Genomic DNA, 23,487 nt, shown 5'->3' with positions numbered 1-23,487 from the left:
GAAAGCCCGTGTGCAGCAGCGAAGACCCAACACGGCCAAAAATAACGAATTTAATTTTAAAAACAAGGGATGGTTTAAATGGGCACAGTGAAAACTATCTAAAAAGGTTTTCAAGGGTATAGAGCTTTCTAAGCTTCCATTCTTAGTTTCCTCTGAAAGCTGCCTTAGCTGCACTTATTCCAATGATTTCAAAACATTAATATTAAATAATTTATAACAAAAATATAAAGGAGCTGGTATAATCAACTCCCAGTGAAATGAAAGTCACTCAGTTGTGTCCAACTCTGTGATCCCATGCACTATACAGTCCAAGGAACTCTCCAGGCCAAAATACTGGAGTGGGTAGTCTTTCCTTTCTCCAGCGGATCTTCCCAACCTAGGGATCGAACCCAGGTCTCCCACATTGCAGGCGGATTCTTTCCCAGCCAAGCCACAAGAGAAGCCAGGGATCTACCATATTAACAAATAAAACACAATCTTAAAAATAGAAATGTTTTGCATTTTCTTCTCTTAAAGAGAACCAAGTGGATATAACTGAAATGAAAAACTTCATCAAAGTTGATTGGAAAGTGTTGTCTTATTGGAAATGATTTTTTTTTTAATTTTTATATTCACAGTGAAATAGTAGGCAACCTCCAAAATGAACCAAACCAAACCTGATCTGAGCTCTATAATGGCTGAACTGGAAACATGACCATTTTATTAGAATGAAAAAAAAACAAACCAAGTTAAAAACAAAATGTGTCATTTGCTCCCGTGGTGGTTGGAGAAGGAACCTGCAAGTATACTGACTGTTTTTAATATATGTTCAAAACTAATTTGCAGAGTTGGGGTCCCTTTCCTAGTGTAGATTAATCTTATCCAAGTCCTTGATTTACAGAACTTCCTCTCTGGGGGATAGGATTGATGAGATTGTGAATAATACTTATTTTCTATGTTTTTATGAGTTTGATCTTTTTTTTTAATCACAAGGTAGCATAGCCTTTCATAAGCAGGGAAAAAAAATGGATTTCAATGTCTTAAACAGAAGTCATTAGATGACAACTCTCTTCCAGGAAACAGATCTCCGTCTTGTACTACGGGCATCACGAAGTGAAAGTGTCAGTCGCTCAGCTGTCTGACTTTTTGCGACTCCACAGACTGTATCCTCCATCCACGGAATTCTCCAGGCAAGAAAACTGGAGGGGGTAGCATTCTTCTTCTCCAGGGGCTCTTTCCAACCCAGGGATCGAACCTGGATCTCCTGCATTGCAGGCAGTTTCTTTACCAACTGAGCCACCCATAAGGGAAAGCGCAACTGGAAAAAGAGGTATTCTCCAGGCTTTCATCCAAGTGTGACCCGCTGGGGCAGGGGGCCGAGAATCCAAGGGTTGAGTCCCTTCCAGCCTCTCTGGCGGAGTCTCTTCTGCTCCTTGTCTTCCAGAGGCGCTCTGGAGCCTGCCTGCAAGGGCCATTTTCCTCCTGCCTCCACAGGAATCCCCCGCAGCCACAAAGCAGGAGACCTGGGTTGTGGTGGGAGCCTGAGTTGTGACCAGTGACCACCAGTAGGGGTCCCCTGAGCGCCTTAAATCATGGGTCCCCAGCCTGCGACCTGTGAGGAAGGGGGTGCACAGCAGGAGGTGAGCGGTGGCAAGTGACCATCGGAGATTCACCTGCAGCTCCCCATTGGTCCCCATCGCGAGCATTACCTCCCGAACCCCCCCCCCAACCTGGTGGAAAAATCGTCTTCCAAGTACCCAGTCCCTGGTGCCAAAAAGATTGGGGATTGCTGCTCTAGAGAAGGGCCCTGGCCAGCAGGGGTCAGTCTCTGCCCCCGAGGCAGCAGAAACCCCTGCGTGGTCGAACCGCCCAGGCCAGCGCCGGGCAGGACAAGCTCTGAGATGCGGCCCAGACTGTGCGCGCCCAGCCCCCCAGCTCCTGGTCGTTCATCTCTCTGCCTCTACTCTGGGATCCACAGAGGCAGAGCCTTCGATTCCAAGCGCTGGAAGGAGAAGCCGGGTTGACCGCCACTTCCTTTCTTGAAAGGAGAGTCCCAGCAGGCAGGGCCGGACTCCTTGCTTCCTCAGACCCAGGCGGGTCCCTGAGGGTCACGCGCTGATGGAGGAGCAGAGAGGTCTTGGGGAGAGTGGCACAAAGCCGTGGCAACAAGCCCTCCGCTTTGAGGAGGGCTCACCTCGTGTTAGGCTGAGCTAGGCTGGGCTGCAGGGGTAGAGAAACGCTGCTGTCTCAGGGGCTTAATTGGGGAAGGGCTATTTCCCACTTTCACAGAATCCGTTACGGCTGGGCGATGGTTACTCCAAGCCCAGGGGTTTCCCAGATCGTGCAGTGGTAAAGAACCCGCTGGCCAGTGCAGGAGATAGGAGATGCGAGTTCAATCCCCTGGTCAGAAGACCCTGCTTGGAGCAGGAAATGGCAACCTACCCCAGTATTCTTGCCTGGGAAATCCCACAGACAGAGGAGCCTGGTGGGATGCAGTCCATGGGGTCGCAGAGTCAGGCGCGACTGAGCCCAGCAGAGCACGAAGGTGGCAAAGATGAGACGAACATTCTTGAGTGTTAGTATTAATAGATACCAAAACCGCAGAGCTCGTTTCGTGCAGGATCTAGCACCAGGTAGATGCCCAGTAGACGGTTGTTGAATGTAAGCAAGAGGCTGTTGAACCAATAAGTGAGGGGACCCAGGTGGCTGAGAAGCAAACCCTCAGCCCCTCGGAAGGAGGAGGGGCCAGAGGCCACCATGGCTGTGTTTGCCCACAGAGCCTTCCCGAAATAGAAGGTGATCAGAGAAAGGGTCAGAGCTCAGAGATCTTCCACCAGGAGGGGAGGCAGCCCTCTAGGAATGTACTGCACATGGAGAGGCAGAGCCTCGGACCAGGCAGTGACCGGTCCAGCCAGGCATGGTGTTCCAGAGAGGGAAGGGGCCTGCTGAGGTCAGATGATGGGCAAAGGCACAACACAGCCGTCCTGCAGGGCACACGTGACTCATGACCCCAGAGTGGGGGCCCTCCAGCATCTCCATGTGGCTGACACCCCTTCCTTTCCTCAGAGGGGCCTCAACTCTGGGCCTCCAGTGTCTTCCTCCCAGCTCTGTGGCCCCTCTGGCCTGGGACCCCTCTATGGGTTTTCCTGGGGCCGCAGCCCTTCCACCTCCAGGCAGCCCCCGCCCCTTTCCCCTTCTTCCCCAGCTGGAGGGTGGCATCCGGAAGGCCCCCAGTCAGGCCCAGAGTTGAGTCTCTGGCAATAATGGTGGGGTGGGGTTGGTGGGGGACGGTCCTCAACAGCCTGCCCTTCCCTCCTCTGCTCTCCAGCAGGAAACCAGCTTTGGCGGTATCTGAATGGAGTCTCACCCACTGGGCGTTAGTAGAATTCCCCTGCCCATGCCTCAGCGTGCCCATCTGTAAAATGGGAGGGATATTGACACCCACCTCAGAGGGCTGATAAAAGGGTGAGTACCTGGCATGTGGGAAATAGGATGAATTCATAAATATTATAAATACACTTTTAATGTCAGGTTGCAGAAGGGATGAAGCTTTCCTCTCCTTTCACACTTTTCCGGAGTCCATGATTGGAGACTCTCCCACCTCCCTGGGTTGTCTGCGAAAGAGTATGGGTGGGCTGCCACTGATCAACCCCAGGATGAGATCTGAGCTCGAGCCTGGAGAGGATGGTGCGGGAGCTGGCAACGCGAGCCTCGGGATCCAGAGTCGCCACCTGGGGGCACCATTGCGCTTCGGATGGGCTCCCGCCTCACCCGAGCTGCCGCAGCCCTGGACCAGGACTCCCGTACCCCCCAGTCGTTGCCGGCCTTCGGCCTACGAGTGCTGGAACATTCTACCCCCAGCTTCCACCTCTCCAGCCCGGAACCATAACCACGATAAGGAGCCACTGTGTGTCAGACCCTCTTCTCAGGTTATCACTGTCATCTTGAAAGCAGACGTGGAGACGGAGTTTATCAGCATTACTCACAGAGGCTCCGGACAGCTACCGGGCTTTGAAGAGGCAAATGTCCAAGCCAGGATGGGGCGGGGGGGGGGCAGCCACCTCTGTTGCAACTCGACTCAGCCCCATGACTACCCGGCCCCCACTTGGAACTGATCACGGAGCCCTGGTCCACTGCCCCTGTTGGCTCAGGGCCCTCAGATCACACATGGGGACAAGGAAACATGGGCCAGGGAACAGGTCACCTGGTTCTGATGGGAGAAGCCTGGTTACGCAGCCCCGCCTTCCAAATCCCCCAGGGGTATCCTGGAGCCTGGTCCAGCCAGGTAGCTTGAATCTGAGTCCCACTTCAATCCAACGTCTCAGACTCCTCATTGCAGGCTGGCGCTGGGGTCCAGGCTTCAGCCTCAGTCACTCCACCTGGGGCCCCAGGCCCAGGATGGAAGAGCTGAGAAGGAAGGAGGTGACCCCCATGCTCGCCAGCCTGCCGCAGGCCCCGCCAGCCTTTGCCAATGGGGACGGCAGGGCCCCAGGCCGGGCTGGCGTGGGCGGTGGGCGAAGCTCTGGATGAGGCACTGTTGCCTCCTGTCCTCAGTCTCCCCAAAGTAAATGAGGTCGGAGCTTCTGAGAAGTCTGCCTCTGCGCCCAAGCGCGTGTGAACATCACCCCTGGATACACTGAGGATGCAGTCTGACAGCCTCTGGCAATGTTTTAAATGTGCATGCACTTTCCAACACAGGGGCTCCCCTGGAGGCTCAGATGGTAAAGAGTCTGCCTGCAATGCAGGAGACCTGGGTTTGATCCCTGGGTCGGGAAGATCCCCTGGAGAAGGAAAAGGCTACCCACTCCAGTAATCTTGCCTGGAGAATCCCACGGACAGAGGAGCCTGCCGGGCTACAGTCCATGGGTCCCAAAAAGTCGGACAAAACTGAGTGACTAACAGTTTCCAACACAATTTTACGAATGTCTGTCCATCTGTCATGGGTTGGATGGCCCCCTAAAGATATGATTAAGTCCTAACCTCAGAACCTGTGAATGTGACCTTAGTTGGAAAAGTGTCTTTGCAAGTATAAGGCTCCGATGGCAAGAGCACCCTGGTTACCCACAAGGCCCTGAATCCAGGGTCCAGTGTTATATTGTGACGCAGAAAGCAGACACGTGGGGGAGAAAATGAGGCCACGTGAGGATGGAAGCAGAGGCTAGAGGGACGCGGACACAAGCCCAGGGACTCCTGGAGCCCCTGGAAGCTGGAGCAGAGCTCTGCCCACACCTCCATCTCAGATCGCTGGCCTCCAGAGCTTGTTGTTCAGTCGCTCAGTCTTGTCCGTCTCTGTGACCCCATGGACCGCAGCACGCCAGGCTTCCCTGTCCTTCGCCATCTCCCAGAGCTTGCTCAAACTCATGTCCATCGAGTTGGTGATGCCATCCAACCATCTCATCCTCTGTCGTGCCCTTCTCCTCCCGCCTTCAGCCTTTCCCAGCATCAGGGTCTTTTCCAATGAGTCAGCTCTTTACATCAGGTGGCCAAAGGATTGGAGCTTCAGCTTCGGCATCAGAACTGGCCCCCAGAACTGGGAAGGACAGAGCCATGCTGTTGCGGTCTGGTGTGAGGGCCTTTGTTACGGCAGCTCTAGGAAATGACCCCAGCACCCTGGAGAAGTGTTTGCTGCTGAGCATGGAGATGTGTTCCAGGACGTCTCTGCTGATAAGGGCGAAGCATCGCAGCATCCGTGGGCTTCCATGGAGCGGTCCGTGCATGGGATGGAATCCGGTGTAGACAAAAGGCTGGCTGGGTTAGTCAGTGTGGTCTGGAAGGTCTGCATTGAAGTGTGGGGGCGAGATGACTCCAGGCAGAGTCTAAGGGTGAGGGGTCAGGAGGGAGAAGCTGTGCGGAAGCCAGAGATGTTGGCGGAGAGGTGGGCAGTGGGGAGGGGGAGGGGGGCAGGGAGAGGAGAGGAATGAGCCAGGAGTGACATGGACTTGGGACCACAGTGGTGCCAACCACGTATGTACCCATGCACTCAGCGGTCCAGAGTGATGAGAGGGTGGGCAGCAGCGGGTGACATGGGGACAGACTTATTCTTTGCCCATAGAATTTACTCTTTCACAAAAATAACTCATGCATCATTGTTCGTGTAATTAAATACATACCTTTCTAAAAGGAAAATCACTTTGAATCTAAAGACCCAGGTTCGAGCCCCCATTTTACAGGTGGGAAGGTGGAGGCCCAGAAAGAACCAAACTCTGCAGCTGATGTCAGAATTGTGACTGGTAAGGACCCTTCACTAGGCTCCTCACTCCCCCTAGTTGCCCATTAGCCTCCCACCAGAAGAGAAACTACACCCTCGAGGCCTGGAGCGGGTACAGGTTCCATGGGCTCATGCACTGGGAGCCTGCAGGTGTCGAGGGGCTGGGGGGCGGGTACAACAGGGACTGAACATTAACACCTGCCTCGAGGAGCCTACGTGCCAGGAAAGATGTGCTGCGTGCAGGTTAAATTCTCTCCTCTGGACTGCATTCTCAGCAAAAGTAAGTGGGGGTATTTATTAATTTGCTAAGTGTGTCTAATGGGCTTCCCTGGTGGCTCAGTGGTAAAGAATCCACCTCTGAGGCAGGAGACGTGGGTTCGATCCCTGGGTCGGGAAGATCCCCTAGAGAAGGAAATGGCAACCCACTCCAGTATTCTTGCCTGGGAAAGCCCACGGATAGAGGAGTCTGGTGGGCTACAGTCCATGGGGTGGCAAAGAGTCAGACATGACTTAGCGACTAAATAACAACAAGTGTGACATAAGAAAATTACCCTGGAGTCCCACGCCTGGGCGTATATCCGGAGAAGACTCGAATTCGAAAAGACACATGTACCCCAGTGTTCACCGCGGCACTATTTACAAGACCTGGGAGCAGCCTGAATGTCCACTGACAGAGGAATGGATCCAGAAGACACGGCATATATGTATATAACGGAATAGCATCACATTCAGCCATAAAAATGAAATAATGCCATTTGCAGCAACATGAATGGACCTAGAGATTTTCACGCTAAGCCAGTTAGAAAGAGAAAGACAAATACCATATGATATCACTTATATGTGGAATCTAAAATATCATACAAATGACCTTTACAAACCAGAAATAGTCTCACATAGAAAATGAACTTACCGTTACCAAAGGGAAGAGGGGAGAGAAATTAATTAGGAGTTTGGGATTAAAATATACACATCACTATATCTAAAATACATAAAACAACAAGAACTTCCTGTATAGCACTGGAAACCATCTTCAATATCTTATAATAGCCACTGATAGAAAAGAATCCATTAAAACATATATGTACACAGATATCTGTATATATGTGTGTGTGTGTAGAACTGAATCGCCTTGCTGTATGCCTGAAACTCATACAACGTTGTAAAACAACTATTTCATTAAAACCGCAGACGAGGGCCTGAAACAGCAGAATCGTCTTGTCTCTGTTCCTGAGGCTGTAGGGAGGAGGTTTCCTTCCTCCTGAGGCCTCTCTCCGCGGCTGGCAGCCCATCTGGCCCCATGTCCTCTTGTGGTTTTTCTCTGTGTGCATGTTTGGTGTCTCTTCTTCTCCTTATAGGGACACCAGTCATGTGGATGACCTCTAATGACCTCTTTTTAGCCTCTTTAAAGACCTTATCCCCTCATACAGTCCCACCCAGAAATACACTGGGGGTTACAGTGTCAACATATGAATTTGGGGAGATGCAATTCAATCCATAATACAGATACATGTGCAGACTCTACCCTCCAGTTCCATGCTGTCTGTTCTTCCTTCCGGAGAGGTTCCCTGCACACAGAAGCCTCTAGGAAGGACGGCAGTTGGTGACATTTGCCTTAAATCCTAGATGGGAAGAAGAGAAAGTAAGCAGGAAGCTTAAAGTTATCAAGGAAGCTAAGAGGGAGGATGGGAGGAAGGAGGGAAGGAAGCTTATATAGATATTATGGGTGGATGGATGGATGGATGGATGGATGGATGGAGGGTTGATTTAGATGGATGGATGGATGGATGGATGGAAGGGAAATGGATGGTTGGTTTAGATGGATGGATGGATGGGTGGAGGATAGATGGTTGGTTGTACAGATGGATGATGGAAGAACAGATGGATGGATAGCTGGATGGCTGGATGGAGGATGGATGGGAGAGGAAGAAGGAAGAGGTTGAGTTCTATCTTGGTCCAGCGAGGCTGCCCCAATAACAGAATTCCAAAGACCAGGTGGCTCCAAATGGAAGGAGGACAGACATTCTCAGATGAATGGAAACTAGAATGATTTGTTGCCAGTGACCCTACCAGGAAATAATGGCTAGAGGAGGTTCTCTGAAGATTCAAAGAAATTAGAAGAAGGTTTGGAACTTCAGAGAGGAAAGAAGAGGATTGAACTGACCAGGTATTTGTCGCAGCAGGGGGTAAATATTAAGACATGAGACTATCCTTCTCAGGTGTTTCTTAAAATCCTGTTTGATAGGTGGATCAAAAATGATAACATCTGATGCGGGACTCAACATTTGCAGAGAAAATACTTAAGGCAACTGTATATAGAAGGTGAGTCGGGGAGCAAAAGATCTAAATAAAAAGACACTTCCTCCCCTCCACTCACATCATGAAGCGCCTGGAATCTCCTTTCCCCCAGCGGGGACCCCCACAGTGAGGGGGGTTGTGTGTGTGTCTTGTGACACCCAGAGTCTCTCTCTCTGTCTTTCCCTCTCGTTGCAAAACACACACCTCCTCTCCACATTCCTGTAGTCGAGCCTCCTTTCTGGTGCCCCAATAACATGGGAGGGGAGTCTCAAAGTGGGGCTGGGAGGTTGTCCTGCCCTCTGTGACTGGGTGAGCAGTTTCTGCATCCTGGGGAGGGGCGGGGAGGGGGGTGCCACATTCACCCACCCTTTAAATCTCCCGGTCTTCTGGATCCTTTCTAGATGGCATGTCCTGACCCCGAAGAGAGACGCCCAGCCAATCGAGCACTAAGTGGAGTGTGTGGTAGTTGTTGAATCATGTCCGACTCTTTGTGATCCCATGGACTATAGCTTGCCAGGCTTCTCTGTCCATGGAAACATCCAGACAAGAATGCTGGAGTGGGTGCCCATTCCCTTCTCCAGGGGATCTTCCAAACCCAGGGGTGGAACCCAGGTCTCCAGCATTGCAGGCAGATTCTTACCATCTGAGCCTCCAGGGAAGCCTCAGCCCTAAATGGTGGAGGTAGGCATTTAGAGGGAATCTCTGCCCCCTGGGTTTTCCTCTAGGCAGCCAACCCCGCCTCCATCCCAGAGCTTCATGGGGACGACTCCTCTGGGGGCTGGAGGAAGTGACACAGCGCTGGCCAGCCAGAGCATCTTGGCCCCTGGCGGTAGAGATCTGGTGCGGAAAGAAGATGGGACATGATAAGGGTCCACCAGACCTGATTCTGGGACTCCTGCAGGAGCCGTTGATAGGAGAGACTTGTGTGTCACCCCTGCTGACGCGGCAGGAGGATGGAAGAGAAGCCGGCACCGCTGGGGACGGCCTCGTCATCACGGAGGAAGGAGATGCCTGGGAGCAGGGACGAGACCCTGACCCCGGATGCTGTCTGGGCCCAGACCCAGCATGCACAGGCCTTGCTGGGGTGTCAAGACTTTCACTTTACAGACAGGAGCCGGCCCAAACAAAGAATGGAATTCTACGAAGGGTGCCCTGCCCGTGGGGTCATCTGGATTCTGCTTCTGGGCTCTGATCCCTGGACAGGCTTGTCCAGATGAACCACTTTCTGCCCCTGGTCCTCCCGCATCATTTGACCCCATGTCAGTGGTGAGGAGCTAAAGCTAGGATGGCCAGATGAAACCCTGGACATCAGTTTTACGTGAATTTCAGATGAACAATCAATAATTTGTTATTGTTGTTCGGTCGCTAAGTAGTGTCCGACTCTGTGATCCCATGGACTGCAGTGTGCCAGGCTTCCCTGTCCTTCACCATCTAGAGTTCACTCAATGGACAAGAGCTGTCCATTGAGTCGGTGATGCCGTCCAACCATCTCATCCTCTGTCGTCCCCTTTTCCTCTGGCTCTCAATCTTCCCCAGCCTCAAGGTCTTTTCTAATGAGTTGGCTCTTCACATCAGGTGGCCAAAGTATTGGAACTTCAGCTTCAGCATCAGTCGTTCCAATGAATATTCAGGGTTGATTTCCTTTAGGATTGACTGGTTTGATCGCCTTGCTGTCCAAGGGACTCTCAAGAGTCTTCAGCACCACCATCCCAAAGCATCAATACTTCAGTGCTCAGCCTTCTAAAATAAATTTTTAGTATGTCTCAAATATTGCATGGGACATACTTATACTAAAAAAAAAAGAGAGAGAGAGAGACAAAGCTTTGCTTATCTGAGATTCAAATTTAACTAGACATGCTGAACTTTCTTTGCTAAATTTGACAACACTATCTAAGCAGGGAGGGGAAAGACAGCAAGAGGGCAATCCACCTTTCCAGGAGGAGGGAGGGCAGCGGGGTGGGTGGTGAGTGAAAATCAAAAGTGAAAGCCACTCAGCTGTGTCTGACTCTTTGCGACCCCATGGACTGTAGCCTGCCAGGCCCTCTGTCTGTGGAATTCTCCAGGCCAGAATACTAGAGTGGGTAGCCGTTCCCTTGGATAAACAACAAGGTTCTACTATATAGCACAAGGAGCTATGGTCCACATCCTATGATAAACTATAATGGGAAAGAACATTAAAAAGCAATGGACACATGTAAGTACATGTGTGTGTGCATGACTGAATTACTGCTGGGGACCTTCCCAGCCCAGGGATTGAGCCTAGGTCTCCCACATTGCAGGGCAGGGGGGTGGGTGCTGAGAGGCAGTTTCAAAAAAGTAACCTTCCCCATTTCCTGCCAAAGTACGCATATCATCCATAGAGACAGTCATCATGACTCTTTGGCCTCTGGGTCAAGTGAAAATGTGACCTGGAGAGAAAGCACATCAACCATCAACACTTTAGTATAAATTAGTTAACAAAGCTGTGCATTTACTCATTAGTTATGCTGTAGGGATAGAGGCTCCAGGGAGGGAGGCGCTTCATTTTTCTCCTAGAGTGTCTGTCTCTAGAACACAAAGGATGGGGTGTAAGATGTTTCTCTGGTTCTCAACCTAGGCTGCGGAGGAGAACCAAGGGGGAGATTTAAAAAGTCCCTCTGGCCTTGAAAGGAGCTTTGTGGTTGCTAAGGGGGAGGGGTTTGGGGGAGGAGTGCGGTAGGAGGTTGGGGTTAGCAGATGTAAGCTATTATATGCAGGATGAGTAAACAACAAGGGCCCACTGCATAGCACAGGGAGGTATGTCCCGTGTCCTATTATAAACCATGATGGGAAAGAGCATTAAAGAGCAATGTACATATATGTAAATATATATGTGTGTGTGTGCGCGACTGAATTACCGCTATCCAGCAGAAATTAACACAATGCTGCAAGCCAACCATACTTCAATTTTTTAAAAAATCCCTGTGTCCAGACCACACTTATTCCAATTAAACCAGCATCTCCAGGGATGGGGTTAGTCATCCCACCCCAGGGGATTCCAGTGTGCAACCTGTCAACTGAAAAGATACACCACCCAGAAGTTGAGAATTATGTTCTACTCCATGGACTTTTTGAGCACTTGAGCCTCTCAGACAGTTCTGAGGGACTGCTTTAAGAAGACCCAAAAGACAAACAAAACCAGGTACTCACATCGAAAGCTTAGACATCAAAAGATTACCATTACAGAAAAACCAGACATCTCAAGTTAATGAATTTAGCAGTTTTCTCTGTACGGGCAGATGCAGGCGTCTGGGCTAACTGAAATCACTTCTTTGATTGAATCTCAGCCCTCTGGGGCCAGCATCCTGCTTTTCTCCACCCTGAAACCCCTTGGGGTGCACAGTCTGGGGTGGCCGCTGTGGCTGAGGGCTTGATGGCTGCAACACCCTTTGCTGACTGATGTGACAGGTGACATTTTTTATCCACAGTCAAATCTGAGAACCTGTAGAAGTAATGCTTCTGGGTAGAGTTCTAGCCTCGGTGAGGGCTGCTGTCGCTGGGAGCCCGCTCTGTATCAGGATCTTTCACGAATAATGCTACTCAACTGCAGGGGCTTCCCTGGTGTCTCAGAGGTAAAGAATCTACCTGCCAATGCAGGGTTTGGTCCCTGGGTCGGAAGATCCGCTGGAGGAGGAAATGGCAACCTCTCCAGTATTCTTGCCTGGGAAATCCCATGGACAGAGGAGCCTGGTGGGCTACCGTCAATGGGGTCGCAAAGAGTCAGACACGACTGAACAACTTCACTGACTGACTGGCAATGCCGGAGACCCGGGTTCGATCCTTGGGTCGGGAAGGTCCCCTGGAGAAGGGAATAGCCCAGTTCAGTTCAGTTCAGTCGCTCAGTTGAGTCCAACTCTTTGCAACCCCATGGACTGCAGCACACCAGGCCTCCCTGTCCATCACCAACTCCTGGAGCTTGCTCAAACTCATGTCTATCGAGTCAGTGATGCCATCCAACCATCTCATCCTCTGTGGTCCCCTTCTCCTCCTGCCTTCAGTCTTTCCCAGCATCAGGGTCTTTTCCAGTGAGTCGGTTCTTTGCATCGCGTGGCTACCCACTCCAGTATTCTTGCCTGGATTATTCCATGGACAAAGCAGGCTGGCAGGCTACAGTCCATGGTGTTGCAAACAGTCAGACACGACTGACCGACTAACACTTCAAACATCGTAAGAGGCCCACCTAAGCACCCAGTCCCCCCGCTGCTGAGTGAGTGAAGCCGACATTTGTTCACACCAGGCCCTATGCTGTGGCTCCATTCTCCGCCCATTTTACAGATGAGGAAGTCGAGACTCAGCTAAGGATGAACAGCCAGTAGGTGGAGGAGGATCTGCTGAGCCTCCCGTAGTCCATTTTCCAGGCTTCACTCTTAGCCTCACTGCATTTGTGACCTGGACGACTTGAGGAGCAAACACTTGAGCTTTTTATGATATCAGAGAACAGGTTCGTTTTGTTTGGGGTTTTGGGGGGGCCTTATTTTTTATTTAGATTCTAGAATAATTCTAGATTCACAGTAAGTGGTAAAGTTGGGTATAAAGAGGTCCTGTATCCCCTTTGCCCAGCTTCCCCCAGTGTTTCCATCTTAAGTAATCCTGGGGCCACATCAAAACCAGGGAATCAAGGTCAGTCAAAGGCGCCTTCAATTCTGGCGCTTCATCACACGTGTGGAGGTGATGCTGCCGCCACCAGGGAGATGCAAAACTGTCTCAGCACCACCTTTCCAGTCACCCCACCCCCAGCCCTGGCAGCCTGGTACCCATGACTTTCACATTTTGCAGCTGAATGCACGCACTTATACTTGCATTTAGGAGGTAGGTCCTGAATTGGTCCCTCCATGGACACCGACCTCCACCTCCTTTCTCACTAGCAGACACCCTGCCCCCATCCCCTTGGATCAGAACAGCACAGCGCCCCACCTGACTGACACCTGCTTTCCCAGACAGCCCTGCAGTGGTGGAGGGGTGGGCCCTGTGACCCGGCTCACTGGATTCAAGTGGCATCTGTTGGAAAGTTCTAGGAAAGCTTAGGCTTTGCAGATGAGAGGCCAAGGCAGCGATGAGTCCATGTCCCTGGCTTCAGAAGACAAGTTTCCCCTGAAGGCGCACGACCGAGATGCCATAGGTCACAGAACAGCCTGTGCGTCACGGGGCCCATGACCCAGCTTTGCCACCTGCTTTGTTACTGGGCACAAGAAACCCTGTACACTTAGGCCAAAGCGTCTCAATCAAATGAGAGCGTGCTTTTGTCCCCCAGAGAAATGTAGCGACTTCTGGACATTTTTGATTATCATGACTGGGGTGAGGCGGTATTACTGGTGCATCATCAGTAGCGGCTGGGGACACTGTTCATCATCCTAGAACATTCAGGAACACGTGCCCCCAACAGAGAATCACGTGGCCCCAATGATCAGAGTCTCAGACACAGCAGACATAGGCTGCTCCCCTCCCCTCTCCTGCACAAATATTCCAGATAATTTTTGATACAAATTGCGCTTTAATGTAGAAAAAAAAAAAAAAACCTCGTGTACATACATAAATACCATTTGGGGGTATAAATAAAGTAAGAAAATAAAGAGATGTACATATCAAACACAATAAATTACTCATAAATATCACAGTGGAAACCAAGTGCTGGAAAATGGACTCGATCTCCATGCGGCTTTTCCAAGTTACCGGTGAGATTCAGGGCTTTCAGATCTTGCTTTTCCTGGCTTTGGAATGAAAGGGTCAGGACCCCAGGCGGAGGACTCGCTCTGACCTTTTCAGGTCAACATCCCAGCGGGTAGAAAAGGGTGGGGGGGGGGGTGGGTCAGACCCCAGAGTGAGGTGAGTGAACTGGGGGAGGAAGCCTGTAGGGTTCCTTCTCTAAGGGCCCTCAAGTGAAAGCCACACAACCAGAGATCGATTCCCTGGAAATCCCGGCCACCATGGCAAGGAAGATGCTGCCGGGACTGGCCATGCCTTTAAAGCAGGTGGCAGTGTGGCCATTCACCTTAGGGGACCAGCCTGACCCCGGGTAAGTGTTGGCCACGTGCAGAGCGCTGGTGGAGAAGGCAGGGGAAGAGGAGGGATGGGTAGACCACCTTATCTGCCCAGGGTGGGTTGCCAAGGGGTCCTATGAGGCTGTCCACCCCAGAGCCAGCCATAGCAGGGAGTCCTCAAGATTGACCCCGGCTGGAGGGGCCTCGGGGCTCCCCCTGCTCTTGGAGCTTGGTGGGCAGAGCCTGTACCCAGTTACTTCCATGCTGGAGGAGCTTGGGGAGGCCCAATGGTCCTTCTTAGAAAGCTGAGATCTGGAAAAATTTTCCCAGGCAGTAGAGTCAGATTTACCTGAGGTTTCACAAAGTTGATTACCTGCCCATGAGTTTTTAAAAATGACTGCTTTTCCTCTGGCCGCTCCTGCTGCAAAGGATGGGAGGAGAGAACGGCTGAGGTCAGCGTGGTGTGAGAAGCTTGCCAAGGCAGTGAGCTCCCCACCAGGGGAAGTACAAGCAGAACCAGGGCAGCACAGACTCGTCCAGCAGGGCTGAGGGGCTGGGGTAGGCAGCAGCTGGGTGGGTAGGGTGGAAGGCTTACCATTTTATGATCGTACAAGTCTATCCGCTAGAAACCGGCACAGCCCAAGTAAAACTTTGTCTATGTACAAGATCTAAATGTTTCCTCCTAAAGCTACATAGAACCTGGACTCAGGATCATACTTGTAGAAAACCCATCCACAAGCACCTCAGGCCTGGGGTCCTGGTCTCCAGGGCCAGGGTGGAGGGGAGAGGACAGAGCCTCCGTTAATTATAGAAGCTGGGACTCTTCACAGATCCCAGTTTGGTGGCAAGCCCAAAAGGGTCCATGCTATCTGTTTTCAGGGGCAGAAAGAAATCGGGCTTCAGAGGTTCCTGGAGGTCGTCGGGTTCGGCCGGGATGGTGGACAGCATGGGCAGGAAGTGAGACAGCGGCAGGAAGCCCCTGCTTTTGAATAGCTGCCTCTGTCTGGAGCTGCTCAGGGAGACGGGGAGATGGTGCTTCCTGGACCAGTACACGTTGTAGCCGTCAGGACGGATCTCCTCCTCGAAAGCGCAGTCCTCGGCTGAGTACTGAGTCTGCGAAGCAAAGAGACAGCCCGTGAGCCTCAGTGGGGGCCCACCAGGCTGGGTGACCAGCAGAGGCAGCGGGGCGACCAGGCGCAGATAAGCAGGCGTCCACACCATTGGCTGACGGCCCACGCCATCAGCCAAGGATGTGTGCAAGTTTATAAAGCAAGGAGGCATATAAAGTACATATATAAACACATATATTTTTAGTATAATGTTATATATACACATACATAAAATGCGAAGCATGTGTTATATTAATATACTCATTAGATATTACATCATATTAACATATAAATGTTATAAATTATATATATGTTATAAATATAACACAAATTATAACATTAAATATGTGTTAGACATTAAACATATATACTAAACACATACGTTAGCATTGCAGGCGGATTCTTTACTGGCTGAGCCACAAGGGAAGCCCCAAAATATATGAAGGTACTTATATATTTAGTATGAAAGCTTTTTGTTATACAACCCACTCCAGTACTCTTGCCTGGAAAGTCCCATGGACGCAGGAGCCTGGTAGGCTGCAGTCCATGGGGTAGCAGAGAGTCAGACACAACTGAGCGACTTCATTTTCACTTTTCACTTTCATGCTGGAGAAGGAAATGGCAACCCGCTCCAGTGTTCTTGCCTGGAGAATCCCAAGGACGGGGGAGCCTGGTGGGCTGCCGTCTATGGGGTCGCACAGAGTCGGACATGACTGAAGCGACTTAGCTGCAGTAGCCGCAATATACTCGTTAAATACACATCACATTGAATTCACATGTAAATAGTAATATGTCACAGAAAATACATGTGTACCATTAAACATATACACTCAACATATTAGACATAAATATATATATGTACTTTGTATACCTCTATACTTTATAGCCTTCAACTATACACAGATACTTCTGGTATATTTCATGTGTTCTATGTATATTCTCAGTATCTATACATAGCTCACATAGATCCTTTATATTTTTTCACTAAGTCACATCACTTCTTAAACTTGGTCTTGTTCTGAGCAACATCTATAAAGTCACAGCCTTGACAGGCATGCATGCTTCCCTCCCCGACGTTAAATATATAATTATTGCCATGAAACAGTCCCTTGTAGTCCACAGGCGGTTTGGGAAACACTGCTAACTAGGTTATCCTTTTAGGATCAGTCTTTTAATTAAGAATCACGAGTAATCCAATCTGGAGCCCAGATGAAAGCATCTATTTCCCATTTAGACCCAAATGACTGCGGTCCTGAGCCTTTTTGTCTGGAGCTCTGGTAAGAGAAACCTCAGTCCCTCTGGCTCCTTTATTCAGTAGCTGCCCTCCAGGCAGCCTGCCAGGATCCTGGAGATAAAGGCAACCCCCTCCCCCCAGGCCAGGAGGAAGCCTGCACCCCGTGGGTGGCCAGAAAGTCGGTAGGCAGAGCCTTGAGAGTGAGCCGGTCGGGTCCCAAATGCAGAGGGTCAGTTTTTCTTCAGGACAGCACAGCCCAAGGCGGGGAGCTAGGAGGGCTGGGCCATAAACTGCACTGGGAGGCACCCAGGCTCATTTCTGCCCAAGCCTACAAAGGTCGCTCCACTGCAGGTGGGTGAGCACTGCGCTTAGATAAGGCCCTGATAAGGCTTGCATCCAGTGAAGCAACATGCCCAGCTCCCGTGCGGGGAATAAGGCCACCAGACAGAGGGGGGAAATGCAAACTGATAAACAAGGGAATTAAAATCAAATAGAGTGACTATTTCACCCTGCTGTTTCTTTGGGAGAAACTGACATCTCATCTGCCAAAGAGAGAGTGAAACAATTTCGAGTTTCTGGGAGGATGTGGAATTGTTTGTTTTTTTTAATCTTCAAGTTTTGCTAAACTGTGACCACAAGACCTAGAGGCGGAACAGGATTTTAGTTGAAGGGAACCTCAGTTTGGATTAGAATGACGGTGGGTTACACCCAGCTGCCCCTGCGGGGGGCTCTGCCCCGGAGCCCCCACCACCCCTAAGTAAACATCACAGAGGTTGCAACTGTGGGGGCCCGGAGGGGCTTTGGGTATCAGCTTTCTTGCCTCCTTTCTTGTCCCTTCACGCGGGATGCCATAAAACCTGAGACAGTCAGGTTTATTTATCTCTGGATAAACAGAATAAAGGGGCATCAGAGCCACAAAACAACACTGAGACAGCAAAGAGATCTGAGCTGTGGAAAGGAGGGCATCCCTGGAGGGCCATGCCCTCCCCTCCCCCAGCTGCCCCCCGGCCCCCGGCCCTCCATCGAAGCCCTGGGCCCAGCAGGGCTGCATTGAGGCCCTGCACCAGGCCGGGACCTCACACAGCCTCCGCTGCGCGCCCAGGGGCTCAGGTTCCCTTTGAACTCAGCCTTTGTTCCGGCGACCAGAGAGCCGGCATCTGCACACTTCCTGCCCCCAGACGTCTCTGGCTACCTGGGCCTGCCCTCCCTCCCCCACCCAAAGAGGCCCCTGACGCACAGGTGAGCCCGACCGGAGGGTGAGCGCGGTCACGAAAATAGGACCCCAACGCGGCTGCAAAATAATCACTTTTTTTTAGCGGATAAAAATTAATTTTAAAAAAGTCGCTTCGATCCCAAATGTAATTTTTCTTCTGACTTAAAAAAAAAAAAATCCAAGTTATGGATAGACCCTTTTTCTTTTTTTCCTCCCCAGCCACCCCCCACCCACCACTTTTTTAAAAACTACTGCAAGGAGGGAGGGGAAGGCGAGCGCCACACGCGCACAGGCCGAAGCCGAAAACGCCCACGGTGGGTTCCCCGTTTAATATCGAAGCGCCGACTTCCTCCGTCCGACTGGACCTGCCTCTAGTCCAGGGAGATGCTAAGGCCGGCCTCACCGGTTCTCCATAAACTTACAAATTAGAAAGTCGGACAGAAGAGTAGTCCGGCCCTCGCCGCCTTCCCCTCCGAGTTCCACGCCGGCCGGGACATGGCAAACAAGGAAACTCTGAACCTGACCCTGCGCGCCCCCCTGGCCCGCAGGCCCGCGCCCCCGCGCGTCCGGCAGGACCGAGACACCTACCAGCCCTTGCATCTTGCCGTCGGCGTCCATGCAGAGGTACAGCACGCTGCGCTCCCCCTTGATGGCCACGGTGCTTAGGGCGACAGCCCTGATCTCCATCAGACCTGTGCGGGAAAACAGCACAAAACTGCAGCCGGGACCCGCGGGGCCCACAACTCGTGAAAGTGGTTGGTGGGTGTACAGGCCCGTCCTCCCCAATCCCCTCCCCCACCAGCCCCTCTCCATGTCTGGGGCCCGGGATGGGAGTGGAACGCCCAGGTGCCAAGACCTGGAGTTCCCCGGAATGGCGGGTCCGCAAAAGCCGAAGTGGGGGAAGGGGAGGGGAGAGCATAGGTGCAGTGGGTCCGCGCTCCCATTCCCCCCTCCCCCAGCTCCTCCCGGCGTCGGGGGGTCGGGGAGGGAGTAGATCGCTAAGTGCCAAGAGCCGGGGTCCCGGGAGCGAGAAGGAGGCAAAGGGAAGAAGGGGCGCTGTGACGGGTGGGGGCCCGGTGGGCACTCACTGTGCGCGCTCTGGACGGGCGCGCAGTCCACGGCGCCGTCGGAGTGGATGCGCAGAAAGCAGCTGTAGAGGCCCTGCGGGCCCGCGGTATACAGGTGCCGCAGGCGCACCGACTCGCCCCAGCCGTAGTGCACGTGCGGCCCCGCATCCGAGAAGGCCAGGGGGCGCCCGGCTGCGGCCAGCCAGAGGCCGGCCAGGACCAGGGCGCGGGCCACGGCGCACCGGCTCGGAGCGCTCCGCATGGCACCTCCCTCGGGCTCGGAGCTCTGCGCGCAGGTCGGGCGGTGAGGGTGCGGGAGGCTGGGCGGCGGCCCCGAGGCCCTGCGGGACGGAGCGTGCGGAGGCGGGGTGGCCGTGCCCTCGAGCTAGGAGACCGCTGCACGCTCCGGGCACCTGGGCACCTCTCCAGCTCCGACGGCGCGGCGGCTGGCGGCCGGCGACCTTATATAGCGCGTCAGCCAGCGACGCGAAGCCCTTATCGGGGATTGCATCAGCCCTCCGCCCCTCACACACACCCACTCACACCCCGCCCCCCGACCCAGCCTCTCCCTGGGCCCCGCCCGGGTGACCCCGCCCAGATCTGGAAGAGAAGGAGGCCCTCCTTCGCTGGAAACTTGAGGGGAGCTCCTCCCGACGGCCCTGGGGGGAGGCCAGGTCGCTCCGGTCTGCGCGAGTTTGATTTTGTAAAGAAATTAAGGAGATGGCGGAGCCCACCCCTCCGCCCAGGCCATCGGTTTCAACCCCCCCTCCTCCCGCGGGGAATGCGCTCGTCGCAGGGCGCCTGCCGGGGCTGCGCGGAGCCGGGGTCCCGACATTAAAGACGGGGGCGGGGGACCCTGAGCTTTGCATCCTTCACTCCGGGTGGGAAAAACCCCGCCTCGGCTTTGGGGCCCCCTCCCCTAGAGTCCGCATCCACTCGCTCCCGCCACACGATCCCAGTCCTCAAAGTCCCGGGGGTAGAGCGGTCCACTGGAATTTATTTCCCCCTGCAGTTCAGAGCCTCTCACGTTCCTTCCCGGCCCCCCGTTCCACGCCAGTACTTTGTCCCCCGGCTTGGGGCCAGGCGCGACCTGGGCTCTCGGAGGAACAATAGGGTCGCGCGGGCGAGCGCTAGATGGCGCTTCAGCCCGGGTGTCGGCCCGGCCCGGCCCGCGGCGGTCCCTGGACCCGGAGCCTGGGAGGAGGGCGCCTTTAGGGGGGGCAGGGTGGGCTTGCAAGCTGCAGACTGGGAAACTGACTTTCCAGGGCGCGTGGCGCAGGGAGGCGCCTCTGTTTTGCTGTGTCTTTCGTCGTCGGTCCTGTCCTTGGGTCCCTGAGAGCTTCTCCAGGGGCTGGGCGTGTCGTTCGCGGGGGGGCGCGGGGCGCGGGGCGGCGGGGCGGGGGCGACAGGTACTGGGGGAGCACCTTACCTGGTGGGGAGGGGCAGGGCAGCAGTGGTGGGCGCTGCTTGCGGGGGGCGGGGAGCGGCGGGCAGGGAGAGGCACCAGTTGGGGAAACTGGGGCCACCCAGTGAAGTGCGCCCCCCCCCCCCCCCCCCGCGCCAACCGGATGGCTTTTCTGATGAGGCTCAGAAAAAGGAAACCACATCCGGAGAATGCCCCTGCGGGAAAGAGAGGGGTCCTTCTAGGGGGCTTTGGCTCAACATTGGTTCTTTCTCATTACTCCTCCAACCACCTGCCCCCGACTCCGGGATGTGTGGGGCTCCAGGAGGCTGGTTTTGGGGAGATGCCACATTGGCTGAGCCCAGGGGCGCCGGGGGAGGGCCCACAGTGGAGACTGGGAGAGAAAACTATGCCAGGCCTGATGAATTTCAATGAATAAAGACCACGTTCATACCCCAGCCAGTGACTGGCGTTAATGACGGAGCGCGCAGAAAATGTCACCAGGAAAGTCTTTACAAAAAAAGACATCTCGAAAGCTTTATGGGCCGGGGACCCCCACGCTGAGTGTCTTGGTTCAGAAAGCCGTGGCTTCTGTTAAATCTAATTACTTACCCCCTGTGGCTTTAAATCGACAGCGGCTCCTATTAAACTTAATTGCCCTCTCCTGCAGCTTTCGTTTTAAAGACCCTGGATAAATGCAGGGCATTGAGGAGGATGGCAGAGGGTGCACTGGGGGCCATGCCCCAAATTGGGCTGGGGGAGGAGGGGAGGGGGGCCTCTGGTTCCACCCGCAACGGCTCTGCTGCCCCTCCTAAGGCCACAGTGGGCGGAGAGACCGCTTTGCCCCCCATCCAGGCGCTCAGGAAGCTGGAGAGGCCTGGGCAGGCCCTGATCCCAGGCCCTGCTCTGAGCATCTTCTGCCCTCCCCCAGTGAACAGTTCGGTTCAGTCGCTCAGTCATGTCCAATTCTCTGTGTCCCCATGGACTGCAGCACGCCAGGCCTGTCCATCACCAACTCCCTGAATTTACTCAAACTCGTGTCCATCCAGTTGGTGACGCCAGTGAACAGACAGGGGGCCCCAGAGTGACCTGGGGCTGCCCGGGTCAGGGTGCCAGAGTGACCCAAGGTTGCACAGTATGTAAGTGGTGAACCCAGGCTGTCAGGCTTGTGAATCTAGGTCAAGCTGCATTTCAGGGAGGCGGTGTGGCCTCCTAAAAGGGGCGAGGGTCCCAGGGTCAGATCCTCAGCAGCACGGATCACGCCCAGCCGCTCCCCAGGCAGGTCATGAACCCACTGGGGCTTCTTGCCTCCTTATGCCTGCTTCAGCCTTGTCTGGAGTCGCACTGGAGAGTGGACAGACAGCGCCTCAGACACAGTTCACAGAGAAGGGCAAGCATCTCTCAGGGGCTGCTGCGTTCATAGAATGTTGTGGTCAGAGCAGTGCTTTGCAAGTTTTGGTGATTAATCCGAGCTACATATGAGGACACTGAGGCTTACAGACTTGGCCAGGCAGCCAGCGAGGGTTGACACCCCGGGTGGTCGGACCCAGCACCTTTGTTGGCTTGCTGGTACCCCTGGTCTGTGTCAATCCTAAAGGAAATCAACCTTGAATTCTCCCTGGAAGGACTGATACTGAAGCTGAAGCTCCAAAACTTTAGAGCCTTTTTCACCGGAAAAGACCTTGATGCTGGGAAAGATTGAAGGCAAAAGGAGAAGGGGGCTACCAAGGATGAGATGGTTAGACAGCATCACCGACTCAGTGGACATGAATCTAAGCAAACTCCGGGAGAGAGTGAAGGACAGGGAGCCTGGCGGGCTGCAGCCTGTGGGGTCGCAAAGCGTCGGAAACGACTGAGCGGCTGAACTGGTCCGTGTGGTTGGAGGAAGCGGGGAAGCGCAGAGGAAAGGCGGCGCTGGTCAGCGGGGGGCGCTGTCGCCCACTGTGGGGCTCTCCTGGTGCGAGCCTGATGGAGGGGAGGAGCGGCCAGCCGCCAGGCTGCGCACCGCAGACCCCGCCCCCGCAGCCCCGGTGAGCTGGGCGGGGCTGGTGCTCAGTGTTCGGGCTGCGTTGATTTGGTCCAGGTGGCTGAACCATCTGACTCACCCTGGTGAGTGGAGTGGACAATGCAAGCCAGGTCCAATCCCCGCCATGCCCCCGCCATCCCCACGCAGGGCCCCAGCGGTCTCAGGCCCAGATGGCCAGAAGGGCTTGGCTTGGCGGCTTTGTTCTGGGTCTGATGTTAGCTGCCCTTTTTAACCGCCCTAAACCCTTCTCCTGGGGTCTCCCCCCTTCATCTAAGCTTGTTGGTTTTGTTCTGATGGTGGTCATTTTCCATTGTTTCTAAACCCACATCCCAACAGCTGCGAAGATCTCCTCTTTTAGCTTGACTTCCAGGCTTTGCCGTTGTAAAAGTAATCCCTTTTCTTTTCACTTTTCGGTTAGAAATTTACGTTACAATCTCTGACGTGCCTTCTTAAGTACACAAACACTTCTATGTGCTCATCCCAAACCCCCAGCCCCCACCCCTTGGTGGAGAAGTACTTTGTCATTACAGAAACTTCTGGGTGTTGGTTAAAAAGAAAGAAAGAAAATCTTCATCAATAAAAAATAAGAACTTAGGGGACAGAAAAATAGTGAAGTTTTGGATAGGGGTGGAGGGGGAGCAGCCACACAGTGAGTTCTGGACCCCCTTAGGCTGGAGCTCTGGGTGGGGAATAGGGCATCTGAGTCTTCGCCTGATATTTTTGCCAGAATCTACCCAGGTGGCGCTAGTGGTAAAGAATTCCCCTGCTAATGCAGGAGACATAAGAGATTTAGGTTCATTCCCTGGGGTGGGAAGATTCCCTGGAGGAGGGCGTGGCAACCCACTCCAGTATTCTTGCCTAGAAAATCCTCATGGACAGAGGAGCCTGGTGGGCTACAGTTCATAGGGTTGCAAAGTGTCAGACACGACTGACTGAGCGACGTAGCACGCACGCTCTG

General features: G+C 53.4%; 1 protein-coding gene across 1 annotated transcript; it reads right to left on the bottom strand.

Moving 5' to 3' along the window:
* Positions 1-13,982: 13,982 nt before the first annotated feature.
* On the bottom strand, positions 13,983-19,494 carry FGF19 (fibroblast growth factor 19). Its single transcript, XM_043919394.1, has 3 exons — positions 19,123-19,494; positions 18,623-18,726; positions 13,983-15,591 (listed from the first exon to the last, which is right to left on the bottom strand). Exons 1-3 carry the CDS (start codon positions 19,361-19,363, stop codon positions 15,280-15,282), a joined length of 657 nt encoding a protein of 218 aa, XP_043775329.1. The 5' UTR covers positions 19,364-19,494; the 3' UTR covers positions 13,983-15,279.
* Positions 19,495-23,487: the final 3,993 nt, after the last annotated feature.

This window comes from Cervus elaphus, chromosome 2, assembly GCF_910594005.1.
Source record: "Cervus elaphus chromosome 2, mCerEla1.1, whole genome shotgun sequence".
Lineage (NCBI taxonomy): Eukaryota > Metazoa > Chordata > Mammalia > Artiodactyla > Cervidae > Cervus > Cervus elaphus.
The sequence above is the reverse complement of the archived record's forward strand: the minus strand, read 5'-3'. Positions and strand labels throughout refer to the sequence as shown.

Coding starts and splice junctions, on each gene's coding strand:
- FGF19 (XM_043919394.1), bottom strand. CDS start 19,363: ATGCGGAGCGCTCCGAGCCGGTGCGCCGTGGCCCGCGCCCTGGTCCTG. Junction 18,727..19,122: donor GCCCGTCCAGAGCGCGCACA/GTGAGTGCCCAC, acceptor TTTCCCGCACAG/GTCTGATGGAGATCAGGGCT. Junction 15,592..18,622: donor ACGGCAAGATGCAAGGGCTG/GTAGGTGTCTCG, acceptor TTTGCTTCGCAG/ACTCAGTACTCAGCCGAGGA.